This window comes from Schistocerca serialis, chromosome 5, assembly GCF_023864345.2.
Source record: "Schistocerca serialis cubense isolate TAMUIC-IGC-003099 chromosome 5, iqSchSeri2.2, whole genome shotgun sequence".
NCBI lineage: Eukaryota > Metazoa > Arthropoda > Insecta > Orthoptera > Acrididae > Schistocerca > Schistocerca serialis.
Genome location: NC_064642.1, coordinates 655,319,695 through 655,340,166, shown reverse-complemented (window position 1 = coordinate 655,340,166; position 20,472 = coordinate 655,319,695). Strand labels below are relative to the sequence as shown.

General features: G+C 42.4%; 1 protein-coding gene across 1 annotated transcript in view; it reads right to left on the bottom strand.

The window, feature by feature from the left end:
* LOC126482160 (lathosterol oxidase-like) overlaps positions 1-20,472 on the bottom strand; it is a 111,854-nt gene that overhangs the window by 20,525 nt on the left and 70,857 nt on the right. Inside the window, exons 2-3 of the mRNA XM_050106137.1 lie at positions 17,738-17,931; positions 1,373-1,621 (exon numbers count right to left, since the gene is read on the bottom strand). Coding sequence (XP_049962094.1) covers positions 1,373-1,621; positions 17,738-17,931 — 443 coding nt within the window. The remainder of the gene's footprint in view (positions 1-1,372; positions 1,622-17,737; positions 17,932-20,472) is intronic.

Below are 20,472 nucleotides of genomic sequence, written 5' to 3'. Positions count from 1 at the left end.
AAGAAAGCTGTTGAAATTACGTTTGCTAGTAACCTTATAAATAGATATGTTTCTTTTTTTTAAAAAAAAAAAATCTGCATAGAATCCTGCTCTCTCCGCTGTCAAAAAGCAGGGAGTAAAAGTTTATGCTGCCTCACCCGTTGATTATTACTTTCTTTATGGATAACTTCTGACGCCGATCATCTTTGTCTTGCAACGGCGCCAGTTTTCGCAGTATGTGTGTGTGTGCGTGCGCGAACACGCGCGAGCGCGCACGCGCGTATGTGTTTTATCTTTCCGGAATTTCTCTAAAAACCGATGTTTTAAATTCCTTTGCACAGCTCTTTATTGCTGCCGATTTCGAAAATGGTAGGGTGTGCTCCTGTCGAAATATCGGCGGTTATCGGAGACATCACCTTGCTTAACTCCCCTAAGTTATTTGAAAATTGCCACACAGTCGCTACTTAATGACTGGGTGCACTGTCATACTGATACGAACATTTATTATCTCTGAACTGTTTCTCTACTGTGTGCAGCACAGAACGCTGTAAAATGTATTCATTTCCCTTGGCAGTTAGCATTTTCTTAAGGCGATAAGAGATCACATCCTACCCACGAAAAACGCCCTCAGAACGTAAGACAACCACCTCAGTAGTTCACTGTTGGCACTTCACATGATGGCAGATAACGTTCTCGAGGCATTCGCCAAACCCAAACTCTTACGTAGGACCGCCACACGATATAGCGTGATTCACCATTACAAATCACCCGTTTTCAGTCATACACGGTCGAGTGGTTCGCTCTTTACATAACCTCAAGCGGCACTTAGCACTGACTTCAGAAATGCACGACTTACAGGGAGGTGCTCTCCCTACAGTCATTGTGCTAAGTGAGCTGCTGGTAGCACTTTAGAACTCACAAGTGATTCCGTCCGTTGATTTCATGCGATTTTCTTACATCCGCCCTCCGCAATGCTCGACGGTCCCTAGCCGTCTGCATATAATGTCTGCCTCTTCTTGGTTTAGCTGTCGTTGTTCCTTCGCGTCTCCACTTAACGACAACGTCAACAACAATCGTCCTGGCCAGCTGTAGATGGTTGAAATGTCCCTGATGGATTTGTTACTCAGGTGACATCTAACTACATCACGTTCGAAGTCACGGAGCTCTCTTGACCGAAGTGCTGTTACTGCTCCTCTACTGACAACAGAATATTTCCTGCTTCTTGTTATACTCTTGAGTCCTCCTCTCGAGAAACCTAGTTGTCGATTACGCGTTACATAAGAGTGTCCAGATAATTTTGATCAGGTAGTGTACGTCGTTTGAGCGGATCTAGAAATTGTGGAAGTTCAGCAGTTCGAGAGACTGTGCGGCTGTGACTATACGGGAGACTCACCTGGTAGATGAATATAACCGCCCATTGCAGGAACCACCAGGTCCAGCCGTATTCGTCGAACTCGTAGTAGACTCTGCTCCAGCCGCCGTTGCTGATGTAGCAGGCGAGCGTGGCCGTGAAGGAGCTGGTGATGAGCAGGCTGAAGGAGCCCACGAGGATCTCGTGGCGCTCCAGCTCCGGCGACAGGAACTTGGTGGGCTGGCACTTCCACTCCTCGGGGCGGTCGCGCTGCCGCACGTAGAAGTACCACTGCCAACAGGTGAGGACCACACTCACTCAGGCGGCGTTTGGCCAATTTTCTGGAACCGTTCTGACGTCTAAGACTAAGGCAAAAAAGTGGTCATTTTTCTCTGTAAATGTCATACAACATATTTCAGAATATACGAACAGACTGATGGAGTTGCAATGAGAAGCCCGTTGTCACCTATTGTGGCCAATTTCTTTATGGAGGACTTTGAGGAACGTGCATTGGAGTCAGCGACCTTGAAACCTGCGTGTTTTTCCAGATATGTAGGCCTCATGGTAGTCAGAATTTAAACCGGTTTTTGGAACATCTGAATTCAGTCCACCCGAATTTTCACTTCCTTGATGTGTTGGTCAAAAGGAAGACTGATGGTACGTTGGGACATACTGTTTATAGGAAGCCTACCCACACTAACTTGTATCTGCGAGCTGATAGTTGTCACCATCCAGCTCAGCGTGAAGGAGTACTTCGCACCTTGGTTCACAGGGCCCACGTTATCTCAGACCCTGAAAGTTTGGCAGCTGAGCTAGCACATCTCGAAGTCACCTTTCGTCAGAATTGCTATAGTGAGAGGCAGATCAAGCGTGCGTTGCGCCATCAGCCTTCTGTGCAACGGGTGAGTGACGATAGCAACGAAGTGGCACCTAAGTCTACGGCCTTTTTGCCTTACGCAGGAAGCATTTCCAACAGAATTGGCCGTATTTTGCGGAAATATGATGTGAAATGTGTTTTTCGACCACCTTCTAAGATTAAGGCATCCGTAAAAGATGGTCTTGGTTTGCGTAAGGCTGGGGTCTATCGTATTCCTTGCAGTTGTGGCATGTCATATATTGGTCAGACGATCAGGACTGTGGAAGACTGGTGTATTGAACATAAGCGTCACACACGCTTACAACAGCCGAGCAAATCCGCTTTTGCAGAACATTGCCTTGACACCGGTCAAACGATGGAATACAACAACACGGAGATTCTGGCTTGCACGTCCAGCTATTGGGATAGTGTCATTAAGGAAGCTGTTGAAATTAGACTATCAAGCAACCTTATTAACAGAGATGGTGGATTTTGTTTAAATGCTGCTTCGAATTCGGCTCTGTCTCTCATCAAAAAACAGAGGGACAGAATAAGTGCTACCTCACCTGTTGATTAATAGTAACTATCGATATTTCTGAGTTGGTTATCTTTGTTTGTGTTGACACTTGTTCTGTGTGTGGTGTCTTCCTTGTTTCTCCTCTGTGAACCGAGGTATTAAACTTGCTTGCACATTTCCTCTTCCTTGCATTTGTGCCTTGAGAATGGCAGGGTGTGCTCCTGTCGAAATATCGGCGGTGTTCAACGACGTCACCCGGCAGCAAACCCGTAAGTTATTTGAATATTTCAGAATATTTTGTGCTCATTCCCTTGATCAATGCAGTCGATTTCTGACGCTTCTTCGCAAATGCAGATTATATTCGATAACACCAGTTGTTTATTTTATTCTTTTACTTCTTATTTTTATTTACTTTTTAGCACAGTGAAGAATTGAGAGTCTCTGACCTTGCTAGCGAAAGATAAGAGTCTTTTTAACAGGAACAGGCTAAACCATAAAAAAGTTCAGACTGGGTCCCCCACCCCCATACTCCATGCGGTGGACGGGACGGCTTTTCCTGCCGAAAAAAAAAACAGCAGCATTGTTTAGAATGCTTTAGAAAGATTAGGAATCTCTAGTCAAGTGTCCCTCTCCAGAGGCTGGCGTGTGAACAGCCGTTTGCCTCGGGAGCCACTCCACAAAATAATGTTGGTCTAAATTTCAGATTCAGCGACCTGATGGTTTCTTACTGTTGATTTTGAAGAGCACGCACTTCCTTATCTATCACAGCATGCTGGGTGTCTCATACGGGTGTTTCAAAATTGTACCGTGGAGAGGGAGAGACTTCCTGTCTTCCTCCCCATCGCAGAGCACTACTGGTGAGATATAGTGAAAATTCGAATGAATAGGAGATTGTTTATCTTGTTTACATACGTTTTAATGAACAGAACTCGCAATGTCTGCCACCATTGGCCAGCGACACCCCTGCTCTGACAGAAACAGCGAAGTTTCATACCTTCCAGAAAGAGTACACTCACTGATACGCGATGTAAGAGTAATGACAGCTAGGCAGTGGAGAATGTCGCCAGTTGAGCTCCAAGAAGAGAGAGAGAGAACTGAACTTAGAGCCTCCAGCCAGCACCGCCACTGACTTACATATTTAAATGATCTAGCTAAGATGAGCCACCGTTGCAATCACCGATTCTGCAGGTATGTGCTATTAGTTCACTCCCTTCAGGAGAGGGTTACACAGTTTTAATGCATTGAACCAGCCAGTTTCTTGCAATAAGTACTTTGGCCATCTTACTGGTGTTGAGCCTATTTTTCCGTGTTCCTCCTGTAATTTACTCACCCTGCGTACGGTCACTGGTCGTATTCGTGGATTTTTCATATAACTTTGCATTTATCATGCTACCCACCTGTGCGAAGATTAGAGTTCACCATTAAACCCCTTGTACAAGTATTGGTTCAAAATGGTGCAAAAAATGGTTCAAATGGCTCTGAGCACTATGGGACTTAGAACTACTTAGAACTACTTAAACCTAGCTAACCTAAGGACATCACACACATCCATGCCCGAGGCACGATTCGAACCTGCGACTGTAGCGGTTGCGCGGTTCCAGACTGTAGCGCCTAGAACCGCTCGGCCACCCCGGCCGGCTACAAGTATTAAATATTCAATTATTTATTCCAGTGAGTAACTGATCTGTTTTGTTTCTCGATAATAAACCTGACTGTTATAGTAACCAATTGTTTCTATTATAGATTAGAAGATCCGTCCTCTCATTAATATCTCTATGTGCGTGGTGTGGTACCCATATTGTCATGCTTGATGGGTCTACCCTATTAATTAACCATTATTAAGATCTTTCTGTTGCGTGACATTATCATTTCCTTTAATTAATTTGCATGATAAACTGGTATGCTTTCCTCTTCTGTAGGCCACCATAGATCTGACTCTAGCATCATAGAGGGGTGAAAAGGTACTATCGACACCCCACACTAAGATTCACGGACGTCTCTGCTTTTTTACCTCGACCTTCTCTGATTTGATCGTAGTTTTGTGAACCTCCCTATGTTATCATAACAAGCTCTCTGAGTCGTTAGTCGTTGTGTAACATCAGTGAAGACTGCGACTTAACATTGTGTTTTGCTCAATTCTGATTTCTAAATGCATCAGTTTTTATTAAGCTTAAATTTATTTTTCATTGCTGCTTTGGCATACTTCCACCTGGGATTCAGACAAATCAGAGACTCTGCAGCAAGCAGGAACGTTGACGAAGCCTTTCGCGGTCTAATGCAGACTAAGTAATCAGTTTAAAATCCTGGCGGTTTGCCACTCCTGCGACCTGAGGCACGCTCCTTTCATTTTACAAGAAATGTATTCGCAATTGTGAATACAAATGAGGCTCCACATGTACAATTTTTTGGCGATATATGAAAATTTGAGGCGGACCGGGACTCGAATGCTGATTTTCTCCTTTACACGAGTGGTCGCCGCCTTAACTACTTCGTCTTTCCGGCACGAGTCCAGAGGACCGACCCGAACCTCCACATGTTAACCGTTTGTCCACGCCCTGCGTTCGCACAGTCGCTGCCCTGTGACTCTTGCAGGGGAAGACACTTACATTTTACTGTCGCGGACTTTGCAATAGGTACGTAATGACTATTTGCAGTGTCTGTAGACTTTTCGTAGTAGACCGTTAAACACAGACACTGCAAATAGTAGTCCATTTGTTTCCTCCGACAGGGATTGTGAGAGCTGTGGAAGACGGCTGGGTGAGGTAGCGCACCGTTGCATTCTAAGCTGTCCTCCAAACTTCTTACGCCTGAGAAGTGACTCACAAACTATAGCAATAACGATAAACTGTTGAATAGTAGCCTCTGCTAAGTCATCTTTTTGTCCACCCATTCTAGCGAAGGTACAACTGCAAGTCGGTTTTAGTTAATTATTTGCAGCCTTCCAGGTCGAAGTCAAGAACGCAGATTAAGTTAGCAGCGAACGGCTCCAGGGCTCAGTATTTCACCAGCGGGGGGAGGAGGAGTTTTCGTTCAGTTCATGACCAGTCGAATTTGCGGCAGTCTTAACAATTATATTACAAAGCTTTCTGCAGTGCCTAGAAAAGTAAAGATTTATGACTTTTGACAGCGATACGTTCATCGGGTGAATACGTTAAGCTCAGCGACTCCTTTGATGATATTCAATAGGTATCAGCTCTATACTGACAGAAGTTTCTATCCCCTCTCTCTCTCTCGTAGTTTAATTTGCATAATCGTCCGTGATAACTCGGAAAAAATCGTTACATTTCGCAAGCGCTCACTATACTCATCAACTCTATACAGCTACAGCTTCGTGCTATTTATGTCTGCATTGTGATTCCGCAGGGAAAGGTGTTGAGATGTTTTAACAATGGCTCAGAAGTGCGATATTAGCTGATCTACACAGATGCCATGCTCTCATCAAGAAGAATCGGAAAAATCTGTAGAAATCCTTCTCCTATCCCGGACACATCCTGGTTCAAGCCACATTCCGCTCCATATGATTCTATCAAAATGACGCAGAAATCACTGTTTTTGAAGGAATCAAAGGACCATTGACAACCTACTTTCAAAAAGTGTTTGAGAAGTAAGAAGTCAGAAAAAGTTGTCAAGAAAAAGAAAGTTTTGTGGTTAGGTAATTCACATGGTAGAGGTGTTGGCCAACTCTTGCAGGATGAACTAGAGTCATGTTACGGTAACCGGTCACAAGCTTTTTTTTTAACCTATTGCAAGCCTGGACCAGGTGATAGAGGATGTAGGTTCACTTTGCAGAGACTTCACAAAGCAAGACACTGTGGTAATTGTGGGTGGGGCAGGTAACTGCATGGACAGAGACCCCTATTATTCTTATTCAGTTGAGAGCGACTTGGTGAATATAGCTGCAGCAACGAGACATACCAGTGTTGGGCTTACGTCTGTTCTGAGTCGCCATGACCGGCCTCATTTAAACTCTTCTGTTAGGAGAGTTAATTTGGAGGTGGAAGGGCTGCTTGGATCAGGTATGGGGTTTCGTAATGGCGTCTTTCTTCCTGACCGTATCAGTAGGTGGGACTACACTAGGAACATGGCCTTCACCTCAACCGGAAAGGGAACGGAAAGCAGTCTGGGCTAATAGTAAATTACTTAAGGGGGCCAATATCACATGTGGTAAAGCACCAGCGGGTTACAAGTGACAGAACAGCAGATTCTTTAGGGCAGGGAGGGTAGAACCAAAAGATGTTCAGAGAAGGTTGAAAATAATATTCACATTGACAAAACAAGACGCTAGAAAGCAAATTTTAATGTACAAAATTCGTGCAAACAGTCCCTAATTGAAATAGCAGATGTTCAGAAATTGAAACTATCAGAAAAATTAGGGACATCCAGTAGTAATTCAGCCAGTGCTCAAAATCAATTATCCTTATTGCATAATAATAGCTGAGAACTGAGGGATAAGCTAATGAGTTGCTTATTCGTGTTGAAGAATTAGAATTGGACAAACCAGTTGATTTAATCTGCCTCTCTGAACATCATGTGACCTCTGGAATAGATATATTATACGTTACAGGATTTAAGCTAGCCTCTTAGTGCAGTAGATAAAATATGGAGAAAGGAAGAGTTGCCATATCTGTTACAAACTGCTTTAATTTCAAGCATACTGATTTTAATAAATTTTGCTCAGAGCAGCACTTAGATGCTTGTGCAACAGATATAGTATTTCGTAATAAGTCCTTTGTAATAGCAAGTACGTACGGAGCATCTTCAGGAAACTTTAACTTCTTCATAAAAAAATATCGAAGCTCTGTTGTCCCACCTCACAGTAAAAAACAAAGAAATAATGGTTGCTGGTGATTTTAATGTGGATTTATTGAAACCCTCTGTCAATGAACGATTATTGGAATCAATGACATTGTCATTCAACTGAATTCCTACTGTGAACGTAACAAATGGGATACGTAAGTGATCTGAGAGCGCTATTGATAATTACTTTGTAGACAAATCTAGGGAAAGAGTCGTATCACAAAACCAGTAGTATGTTGGCTACCTGATCATGCATGATATGCAGCTTCTTACGTTAAATGTTGAAACTTGTCAGATACAATATCTATTAAATCTGGGTACAGAAGGGTAATGCATCAGTTAAAAACTGAGAATTTTAGGAGATTGCTCAAGGACATGAACTGGATAGATGTTTACAATATTTCTGACTCAAATGGAAAATACAAAATATTCGTTAATAACAATGTAATTTTACGGTTTATCAAAATTTCATTCTGATGAAGACATCCTCAACAGGTGTCGAAACCTAGGTCAATGTACCTTACAGTTATTTGCAACCGGTTGGCAGTACAGTCCTATGTTGAAACTAGTATACGATTGCTGAGTGACAGCCTGTTTAAAACTGTAAATATTCGTTAATAAAGTTACTTTCTCTTTTGGAAATTGTTTTCTCCTAAAGGTAATCGAAATCAAACTTAAGTCTATAAATAAACCATGGATTAGACAAGGAATAAACTTATCAAATGGAACAAAAAGGAAGCTGCATCTACTGTCTAGAAAAAGCTCTGCAATGCATCACAAAGAATACTGCAAGATACTGAAGCAGGTAATCCAGAAGTCTAAGCAGCTTTATTATGACAAAAAGATAATTACGTCAGATAACAAAGCTGTAAAAATAACTGAGACATTGGTAACAAGCGCATGTAGTGTTGCAAACCTCTTAAACAAGTACTTTGTTTATGTTACTGACAGTTTGGGATTATCAGGTTCGGTGAACAGTATAATGGAGTGTTTGAGACCAGTCTTTAAAGATAGCTTCAATAAAATGGAAATGACACTCACATCTCCCAAAGAAGTTGTATCCATCATAAAATCCTTAGAATACCAGTATTCTAATGTTTATGATAACATATCAACGAAGTTAATCAAAGAATTTTCTGTGAGCTGAGTTCTGTCTTAGGTTATTTGTATAATCAATCTCTTATCAGCGGAATATTTCCAGACTGGATGAAATATGCTGAAGTTAAGCCTCCTATCAAGAAGCGGGTTAAAGAGATACCGTCAAACTATCGACCAATGTCACGTTTTCCGACTGTTTCAAAAATATTTGGAAAGGTTGTGCTCAAGCACCTTTTTAAACATCTGACTTCCGATACAGAGAAGGCGATTTATACGTATAGTGAGAATGGACTTAATTCGTTAGCTAACAAATTAGAAGCTACTGGCATTTTCTGTGATCTGTCAAAAGCTTCTGACTCCATGAATCACAGCATTTTCTTAAGTAAATGAGAATATTATGGTGTCGCTGGTAGTTCTGCAAAATGGTTCGAATCTCACCTAGCTAACAGAAAGCAAAGGGTGTCCTTGCGAAGTACCAGTGGAGTAAGCAATCAGTGTTCATCTGGCTGAGAATTAATTACATGTGGTGTTCCTCAAGATTCCATCTTGGGGCGGTTGATTTTTCTTGTGTATATAATGAACTTTCGTCTGTTACATTGCCAGATGGTAAATTTTTTATGTTTTCAGATGATACGAACTTAGCAATAAATGACAATACATGTACAGATTTAGAAATGGTTGCTAATCAAATTTTCACAGACATTAATAAATTGTTTAAAGCTAATTCACTGTCATTAAACTTTGAAAAGACCCACTATATGCAATTCAGAACCTGTAAGAGATTTCCTTCCAGCATGTGTATAACATACGAAGACATGCAGGTAGAAGATGTTGACAGTATTACATTTCTGGGATTATAACTCGATGATAAATTCAGTTGGGAAAGGCATACCACAGAATTGCTGAAGGCCTGAAGAAGTCTGTATTTGCAATGCGAACGATGTCACATGTAGGACATACAAACAAACAAAAAATTGCATACTTTCATTTTATTGTATCCTATGGGATCATATGTTGGGGTAACTTGTCAAACCAAGAAAATGTTTTTAGAGTGGAAAAGCGTGTAAGAAGACTCATTTGTGGTGTAAATTCAGGAACATCATGTAGAAACGTGTTCAAGGAACTAGATATTCTAACCATTGCTTCTCAGTAAATTTATTCCTTAATGAAATCTGTTGCAAATAATATGTCTCTATTTCCAACCAATATCTCAATACATAATATCAATACTAGGAATAAGAACTATCTACATAAAGACCTAAAATTACTTACCTTGGTCCAAAAAAGGGTCCAGTATTCAGGTGAACACATTTTCAATAAATTGCTAGCAAGCATTAAAAACTTGATTTCAAATAAAGCACAGTTTAAGTAGAGTTTGAAAGACATTTTGGTAGGCAATTTCTTCTATTCTCTTACTAATTGATATCAGTCTACCTGATTATAGAGGAGGTTTAACGCTCTGAAACGCGTATTCGATGTAAAAAGTTCTGACTGTTTACAGTAGCTTGTAGTTTCAGTTGAGTAGCTCTTAAGACATTGAGGACGGACCCCGAGTTTGCTCGTGTTACGCGCGCCATCGGTAGCTGACGGATCGCGAGATAACTCATGTTTACTACAAGCTACCTTCAGACTTCATCGAATTAGGAGTTTACACCAGTAGGCAGTATACGAAACGTGATTGCCTTCATGTACCTTTTGCGTATTTAGCTTTTTGAGCGTATTTTGATATTTAAAAGATTTACCATTTCCGTCTCGAAGTTCCTCCTACTTTTAGAGATGGCGAATGAACAACCCTGGAGAACTTCTGCAGGTTTTCTCCGATGGGTATCCAGATGATCGTAGTGCGAATGAAAATCCGAATGCTGTGTGGAGGAACGAGTTCATTGATTCTGAAGACTATCTCAGTGACAGTGACATTTTTAGACCTGTAGAGAAGCGAAGGTGGCAATGTTGCCAAGTGCAGCAGTTTGGAATTCATTATGTGGTCAGTATATTTCCAAAGCAATATGTCTCTGTAGCCTCCGTGATTATCTTGAGCTTTGGTGACTACCTGATTGAACTGTTTTGCAAGCACTCAAATGGTCTCCTGTTACACAAATGAGACATGAAGAACTACCGCGGCTTAATTTTTCTAATGAGACAAACAAGGAAAGGTAGATGGAACGATTATTGGTCAACAAATCCTCTAAGAGATACCCCAATACTTTCAATACTACAAGTCGCAACAGATTTGAATAGATTTAGAGATTCAGGCCCTTTAGTGACAACACAAAACTGAAAAATAGGCCTGGGAGTCACTTCAAAGTCCAGCTTGTGCTAGATTCTTTCCTTGATAAATTCAGAACAGTTTACAAACCAAACGATTCCATGGAGACGCCTGAGGTTTCGAACATACAACACTGCAAAGACTACAAGTATGGGTCACTTGTTAAGATGGCGTGCGAGAGTGTCACACACTGTGTCTGAAATATGGTGGTTTACGCTGGAGAAAGTAAGAATTGGAGCAAGCTATTCTCTCGGTTCTTGGCCCTTATCTTGGTATCTGGCACCATAACTACAGGACAATTTTTGCAACAGCAGTTCTACTGAGTCTGTGGTACTATTACAGTGAACAGAGGTTTACCGCAAACTCTGAAAGTCACAGCATCGAGAATGAGGAAAGGTATCATAATTTTCTGTAGAAAAGGTGACATTCTTCTCCTCGTATGGAAAGACAAGGGGATGTCAGAATGATATAAAACATTCATGACGTTTCTGTCTCAAATACAGGGACCAAAAATAGAAAAACTGGAGAGGATATACCGGAGCCTGCGCTTGTAAAACAATAAATGCCCACATGAAAGGAGTTGATCATGGAGATCAGATATTCCGTGCTATCCTATTCTAAGGAAATCGATGAAATGGGAAAAAAATGTTGTCCTTCAATAAACTGTGGGCTTCTCAATTCTTTTACAATTTACAATACCCTGAATCCACAGAAAAAATATAAGCAGTTTCTCCTTTTGACGATGATAAAAAAAAGGCTCTTGGGGCCGACAGAGAGTTTTGCTCAGCCCATTATCAACTGGAACAGGGAGAACACCACGTAAAGATCGACCAGGAAGCGTTTCAAGTGGCATGAAGCAACATCAACCTGTGTCCATTTCAAACAACGCAAAGCAAAAAAATTCCTACCAGAGCCTGTAGTTTGTGCTGCCAGTGAAAAAAGTAGTGAAATAAGGTATATTTGCACAATTCCGCTTCATAGGGGAAATATATTACGAAGTTCCACACAATAAAGACTACTGGCAACCTACGCTCTAACTTAAATACAATATGTGAAATAACAGCAACTGTACTCGGTAAGGTCTCCCCGATAAATCAAACCAAAGGGCTCAGTGATAATATCTGCAACATGTCTAAGTGTCTCAATGTAGTGCTACGTGTATAGTAATAGAGCAAATATTATAACAAAGGAACAGATCAACAAATGGGCGCTGCAGAAATAGGTGTAGTTGTGTGATATAGTGCATTTATTCTCGTGTACACTAATAAAGTGGATTATAATTACTATTTTTAAATGTACTTCACAATTATATCATGATTACAGTTTATAAAGAGTTGTACTGTAATGCATACATTAAAAATTATTGTTTCGTAATGTGGAAAAACGTTTTATGCCCAAACACTGAAAATTCAAAATAAAAAAGATGCGAAATTGATAAGATGTAAATTTGTTTAGCACGAAGCAGTTAGCCTGAGCCGTGTGTGGCTCGCTTTCATGCCATTTGTCCTTTGGCATTTTGTCACGTCGAGTGGCATCTTGTTTCTTCCTTACTTACTGGCGTAACGAAGTTGCTGGCTTGTGTCCTTGAGTGGCAGCAGCAGCGCTTATCGATCGTACTGTCGTACTATCTTTGGTGTGACCGCTAGTATTTTAGAGTGGTGGTGGTGTGTGTGTGGTGGTCAGTTGGTTGGGACAGAGCAGTGAGGAAGTCTCCGTGGCGCGAGGCCAGGCCGGGAGAGCTGGCAGCGTGCACGCACTATTGGATCGTGAGGTGCTAACAGCGAGAACGACAAAGTTCGTTGCCCACCGAACCTGGACGCTGAAGCTGAATGATTAGTTAACGTGTTATGAAACCTCAACTATTGTGACATCTCTTTGTTCAGTTTTGGGTTGTTGCTCCCTGGGCCGTTCAGGCTAGCAGCAACATATGATGTGTTGGAGTCGGTGAAATCTTGCAGCCGTCTTCCTATATTGTGATTCATTATTAAATTGACTGTTACTTGCCAGTTAAGTGCACCAGCTGTATTTTCTGCCCCGTGGCTGTTAACGCCCCAGTTACCTGCACTGGTCGATAGCGTAGTTTTCCGGCAGTGTGCCTTTCCTCGTCGTATTGATGCCGTCAGGCGCGGCGTGTAGTTCGACAGCCTTTTAAGTTGTTTGTTTCATATTTTGCTTAGTGTGTTTATTGTTCCCTTGGCTGTTTTTAGACGTCAATTCCTTAACACGTAGTGCTGTTCATATCTTCGTCCTTGGCCGGTATTTTCCATCGTTGTGCCGTTGGTCGGATGGAAGAGAATTGGTTAAATTGTTGGTCGGTCCTTGGGCCGTCCCTAGTTTGGCTTGCCATCCGATTATTTAACTTCAACTCTTGGCTGCCTGTCTCACCTCACCTTACATTTGAGCTACCTTCTCAGGCCAACCCTTGGAACACTTCTGAGCACCACTTGTTCTGTTTGTTTTAGATTGTGATTTTCATTTTAGTTTGAAGTACTGTGCGAGGCCTTCGGCCGTGTACTAATTCAGTCTTTTTTAAATTTTACATAAAGGCCTTCAGCCGTGTTAAATTAAAATTTTGAAGATTGCTTTTATTTTTAAAATTTTTTTTCCTTAAAATTTGTTCTATCTGAAATTATTTGTAATCCAGGCCCTAAGCCGTTAGTTGTTTGACGAGTTATGTGTGGCCTTCAGCCAAGGATTTACGTGAACCCCTTTTAATAAGGCCTTCGGCCATGTGTATTCTTTAAAGGAAAATTTTTTAAAGAAGGAAGGGGTTTATTTTAAATTGTTTGTCTGACTTGTTGCGCAGGCCTTCAGCCGTTGTTTCAGATTTGTTTGTGGCCTTCAGCCATGCAATAAGTTAATATTTCTTTAATTAGGCTTTCGGCCATTCTGTTGTAAGTTTAGAAAGAAATTTCTTGGTTAGAAAAATTGTTTATTAATGTGTTTTCATTATAGTTGTCCTTCAGACGTGTAGTGTAGGCCTTCAGCCGCTAATTGTTTTCAATTGCATGTTTTTTTTTTAAAAAAAGATTTTTACCTTCTATTTTTAATTGCTTTTGATTTCGAAGCCAAGCCTTCAGCCGTTCATGTTTTTGGTGTGGTTTTGGGTCTTCAGCCCAGAAAGCATCTCAAGTTTTCTTTAATAAGGCCTGCAGCCGTCACTATAGCCTGTTACAGTTCGTTAAGATTGTTTGAAGAAGGTTTTAGTATTTTAACATGAAACTACCTTCCTTACTTGTTATTCAGGCCTTCAGCCGTTATACATTTTTTAAATTGCTTCTGACCTTCAGCCGACGAATAATTTTGAACCTTCTTAATCAGGCCTTCAACTGTTGATTGTGTATAACATTGCCTGCAATTTTTCTAATAAGGCTTTCAGCCACCAGTGTAGTAAAATCTTTTAAAAATGATTGTTTAGAGTAATTTTTTAAACAATAAAGTGTATGTGTTTTCTGTGCAACCAACGGTAACTGATTAGGCCCCGTCCACACCTTTCCTGCTTTCCCTAAGTCCCACGTTACATAGCCGAAATACAATGACGGAAAAAATTCACAACACCGAGAAGGAGTCGTGCGACATAAAAGAAAGTTTCTAGGAGCACCTCTGCGTATGAAAGATGAAGTTTGTTCAAATTTCGCACCTGTCGCATAAGAGTAGCGCTAGTAGCGCCATATGAGGTTGCAAATGAGCTTTGCTTGAAATACACGCTGTAACAGTCGTGAGCGTTAACTTCCTTTAAGACTGGTAGTGGTGAGCTAATGTTAGTCAAGAGTGTCTTTAAAATGGCAAACACGGCATTGTCAACACCTCACTGGGTTTGAACGAGGTCATGTAGTAGGGCCTGGATGTTCCTTCTGCGATACTGCAGGAGTGTAGCCACTGTACCTGGCTGCTGGCAGCGGCGGCCACGGGTGTGTGCAGTCGCAAAAGACCCGTTTTCGAACGGCCACGTAGCACTACCGAAAGGAAGACCATCATGTTCGGCGTATGGCCCATCGTATTGCATCTGCAGCAGCACAGTGACACAACAAACTGTTACAGACCGGTTACTTCAAGTACAGCTCCGAGCCAGACGCCCTGTAGCAAACATTACACTGATCTCAAACCACCGCCATTTACGAGTTCGGTGTCAAGCGAGAGCTCATTGGCGGGCAGAGTGGAGGTATGTTGCATTTGCTGATGAAAGCTGGCTCTGCCTCGGTGCCAGTGATGGCCGTGTGTTGGTTAGAAGGAGGCCAGGTGAGTGCCTGCTGTGACACGACAGCCTACTGTAAAGGGAAGAGACACTTTACTCAGTTACAAACATGCGACCACGGACGTACAGGCGGCGGCTAAGATCGGGTCATATTTATGTTGACAGCTGAAATCAGCTTGACAGGAGCACGTGGAGTGCCAGTTTCACACTATGCTCCACAGATGGGGATGTATCTGGACTTCCACCGGCGCTAAGGTGACCACGTGATTAGGAAATCCCTTCCATTGGGGGGGGGGGGGGGGGTACAGTGGTTGCTCGTTTTTCATGGCCGCTTTTCGTGCCAGTGCAAAATTAAAGTTTACCCCAAAATTGATAAATATTGAACGGTATGTGTCACTGAAGAGCTAGTAAACTCATTTGAAGCGGAAAAGATGGACGATTAAGCGTGTCAAGACGCGCCTTCGATATCCGCATTAGTTTATAAGTTATTGTACATTAAATGTTATAAATAATCCCTGATCTGTAAAAGTGAGTACCTCGGCAACTCATCACCCTATTGCCAAAAACGAGGTATCTACCGATACGTCTCGTAAAACTGAATCGGACTGTGAGAGTCAATTCACTGAAATTATTCACACATTTAGATGAGAATCCGAAAAGTGGATTTCGCGCAATCAAAAACAGCTTTATTATTAAATAAATAAACATTAAAAGTGGCGGCAGTACTGTAAACTTATATGTAGAAAATTATTTAATGTATAATTTAAACTGCTTGTTAATAGTTACAATTATAAATCCGAAAATGGAGGAAAACCATAGCAATTATTGTTTATAAATACACTACGATAAATAAAAGAAAACTGATAACAGAATAATATTTCTGGGAAAATTTCCATGTGAGTTGATGTATATTATGTGTATAAAAGGTTAAAATGAAGAATTTCAACAGTTTTCACGTTCAATAGTTTAACTGACTTAAGTGGTGCTTGACCGAGGTTTCGTGGGTGAACAGCGGCAGTCTGGAGGAATCCAGATGAGGACGCCGTCGGAGGTGGTCTGACTGTATTAGAACGTGTTGGGAGAAAGTTTTATTGAGGAGCGGTGAAATAGCCGCTAGTTCGCGTGTGTGAATTATTCAGAGTTCCTAATTTCGGACACAGATTTTTTTGGCCTCTGATGAACTTGTTACTTTTCGGGTTCCGTGAGATACAAGCCGCACTTATAAGGTTTCAGTGTGTAGCCACTGTGGAATTTGTTGTTTGATATACTGCGGAGCTTTAACAGTTTTTTAAAGATAACTCATGCAATTTATCGTGGTTTATTCAACCACCACTAACATCTTAAGAAACTCGATCAGGCTCTGAAATTAATTTATTGTGAACTGTAACTTTCGATTTTTCTATGTTTTTATCGAAAATAAACTCGAATTTGTGAAACTTTCAAAAATACCTGAGTACTTACGTGACTTTTGCATAGCAAATCCTGCCTGTATTTATATTAAATACTTTGTGGAACATTAGGTACATTGCGACGAATAGCGAGTTGGCGCCTCATATACGAAATGTGGCCAAACTTGTAAATCCAACCACATTTATGAGGGCTCTTAAAGTTTTTGTGCTGAGTAGTGTGTGGGTAAATCTCGTACAGCAGCTGATGCAGAGCTTGTGAGCAGTTTAGAACTTTGATTTTCGGCGAGTTGATGAGGGAGATTATATTTTATTTCGTCATTCACACCACAATCACATTCCAGTACGGTCGCATTGCGACCAGCCTGCCTGCGTGCTGTACACGCTGCATCTACATCTGGAGTTAAGGTCAACGGTGCAATGTCGTATGACAGCAGGAGCAATCTCGTGGTTATCCCAAGCATCCTGACTGCAGCGTTCTACGTCAATCTGGTGATTCGAACTCCTGTGCTGCCAATCATGTGCAGTATTGCAGTGGGTGTTTTCCAACGGGATAACGCTCGCCCAAATACCGCTGTTGTAACCCGTCATGCTCTACAGAGAGTCAATCTGTTGCCTTGGCCTGCTCGATCACCAGACCTGTCTCCAGTGAGTATATATAGAACATAATGGGACGATAACCTCAGCGTCATCTATAAACAGCATTAACTGTCCCTGTATTGACGACCAAAATGCAACGCGCATGGAATTCCATTCCACAAACTGACATCCTCTAAAACAGAATGCATACACGTTTGCATGCTTGCACGGCGGTTACACCGGTTATTAATGTACCAGCATTCCATATTTGCAATGGCTTATCTCATGCTGACATTAACGTGTGATCTTGCAGTTTTAATCATTTTAACGTTACCTACCCAAATGTATACCCGAAATCTCATTGCTCTACGTTAATTATTTTCTGGTACTACGATTGTTTCCGTCAGTGTAATACCGTTTTGTCTGCGGTAGTCATATGAATGCACGGAAAGGGTATTAGAACACCTGCAAGACAATCACGTCGTGTGGGCTGCATACTGAACGGGCAGCGCACAATACCCGACCACTGCCATAAATGGGAACAGCAATATCCAGTTCTTAATGTGCTAAGAAATGAGAAAACAAGATGCCCAGTCGTGGGCATAGGAGCTCAGAAACCAAATACACACCAATCAAGAAAACATTTTCAGCAGAAAGGAAAAAAAAGAAAAGAGTGGTTTGTGAGGCACTTACGTGTAGGAAACCGCCAATGCTGAAGTACATGAAGTAGGAGACGAATGAGGCGACCATCCAGTAGACGCGAAGGTTCTTGAGGCGCAGCGCCTCCAGGCTGAGGTTCTGCCACGAGAAGTCCCAGCCCTCGGAGCGGTCGCCCAGCTCCCAGCCCAGGTAGCGCGCCGTGTGCACGGCCGTCAGCAGCCACTCACCTGCACAGCACACCCACAACACCTCACGTCACCAGCATACCCGTAGCCGAGAGCCGCGCACTGCTACATCCAGTGTCGCTGCTGTACTGAGCGCGCGCCAAAATACTAGCACAACTACTTGTTCTCAGTAAAAGTTCACAACATTTGTTACTGTACTGGCTTCCCCAACCATGCGTTGCTGTGGCTCAGTCTGATTAAATGGAAAAGAAAGAAAAGAAAAGGCACAGGTTTCTAATACCAGTATGTATGGGAACTGGATATAGGTCCCAATCTCCTACTCTGCACCTTACTCTGTCCATCTCCTCCTCCCCCTCTCTACATCTACATCTACATCTACGTTTAAACTCCGCAACCGTGTGTGGCGGAGGGCACTTTATATGCCACTGTCATTACCTCCCTTTCCGGTTCCAGTCGCGTAAGGTTCGCGGGAAGAACGACTGCCGGAAAGCCTCCGTGCGCGCTCGAATCTCTCTAATTTTACATTCGTGATCTTCTCGTGAGGTATAAGTAGAGGGAAGCAATATATTCGATACCTCATCCAGAAATGCACCCTCTCGAAACCTGGACAGCAAGCTACACCGCGATGCAGAGCGCCTCTCTTGAAGAGTCTGCCACTTGAGTTTGCTTAATATCTCCGTAACGCTATCACGCTTACCAAATAACCCTGTAACGAAACGCGCTGCTCTTCTTTGGATCTTCTCTATATCCTCTGTCAACCCGAACTGGTGCGGATCCCACACTGATGAGCAATACTCAAGTATAGGTCGAACGAGTGTTTTGTAAGCCACCTCCTTTGTTGATGGACTACATTTTCTAAGGACTCTCCCAATGAATCTCAACCTGGCACCCGCCTTACCAACAATTAATTTTATATGATCATTCCACTTCAAATCGTTTGGTACGCATACTCCCAGATATTTTACAGAAGTAACTGCTACCAGCGTTTGTTCCGTTATCATATAGTCATACAATAAAGGATCCTTCTTTCTATGTATTCGCAATACATTACATTTGTGTATGTTAAGGGTCAGTTGCCACTATCTGCACCAAGTGCCTATCCGCTGCAGATCTTCCTGCATTTCACTGCAATTTTCTAATGCTGCAACTTCTCTGTATACTACAGCATCATCCGCATGGAACTACCGACACTATCTACTAGGTCATTTATATATATTGTGAAAAGCAATGGTCCCATAACACTCCCCTGTGGCACGCCAGAGGTTACTTTAACGTCTGTAGACGTCTTTCCATTGACAACAACATAGTGTGTTCTGTTTGCTAAATACTCTTCAATCCAGCCACGCAGCTGGTCTGATATTCCGTAGGCTCTTACTTTGTTTATCAGGCGACAGTGCGGAACTCTATCGAACGCCTTCTGGAAGTCAAGGAAAATGGCATCTACCTGGGAGCCTGAATCTAATATTTTCTGGGTCTCATGAACAAATAAAGCGAGTTGGGTCTCACACGATCGCTGTTTCCGGAATCCAAGTTGATTCCTACAGAGTAGATTCTGGGTTTCCAGAAATGACATGATACGTGAGCAAAAAACGTGTTAAAAAATTCTACAACAAGTCGATGTCAGAGATATATGCCTATAGTTTTGCGCATCTGCTCGACGACCCTTCTTGAAAACTGGAACTACCTGTGCTCTTTTCCAATCATTTGGAACCTTCCGTTCCTCTAGAGACTTGCGGTACACGGCTGTTAGAAGGAGGGGCAAGTTATTTCGCGTACTCTGTGTAGAATCGAATTGGTATCCCAACAGGGGGAAAATGTATGGCAGAAGAAAAAAAATAGTGTGGAAATTGGCCAATACATGGCGCTGTATGTGGTTCAAAATGGTTCAAATGGCTCTAAGCACTATGGGACTTAACATCTGAGGTCATCAGTCCCCTAGACTTAGAACTAGTTAACCTAAGGACATCACACACATCCAAGCCCGAGGCAGGATACGAACCTGCGACCGCAGCAGCTACGTGGTTCCACACTGAAGCGCCTAGAACCGTATTGTGCCACCGCGGCCGGCCGCTGTATGTGTCAGAATATGTAAATGGAAACACCTGTCATGCGCAAGACCCACTGAAGTTGGTATACACATCCGGGTACACAGCTTATCCTCCTTTCGCGTCTGCGACGTCGCCATGACTGTCGTAATGCAGGATCGCGCTCTGCTTGTAAAGCTTTATTACAAGAATGATGACTATGCACACGTCGCTGTGCAGAAGTTCCGGAAATTGAAGGTTCAAATGGTTCAAATGGCTCTGAGCACTATGGGATTTAACATCTGAGGTCATCAGTTCCCTAGAACTTACAACTACTTAAACCTAACTAACCTAAGGACATCACACACATCCATGCCCGAGGCAGGATTCGAACCTGCTACCGTAGCAGCAGCGCAGTTCCGGACTGAAACGCCTAGAACCGCTCGGCCACCGCGGCCGGCGGAAACTGAAGGGTTTGAAGAAAGGCGTTGGTCCGATGACTGCCGTGGGTCTGGAGAAAATGATCCGGAAATTCGAAAAGACGGGTTCTTTTGGTGTG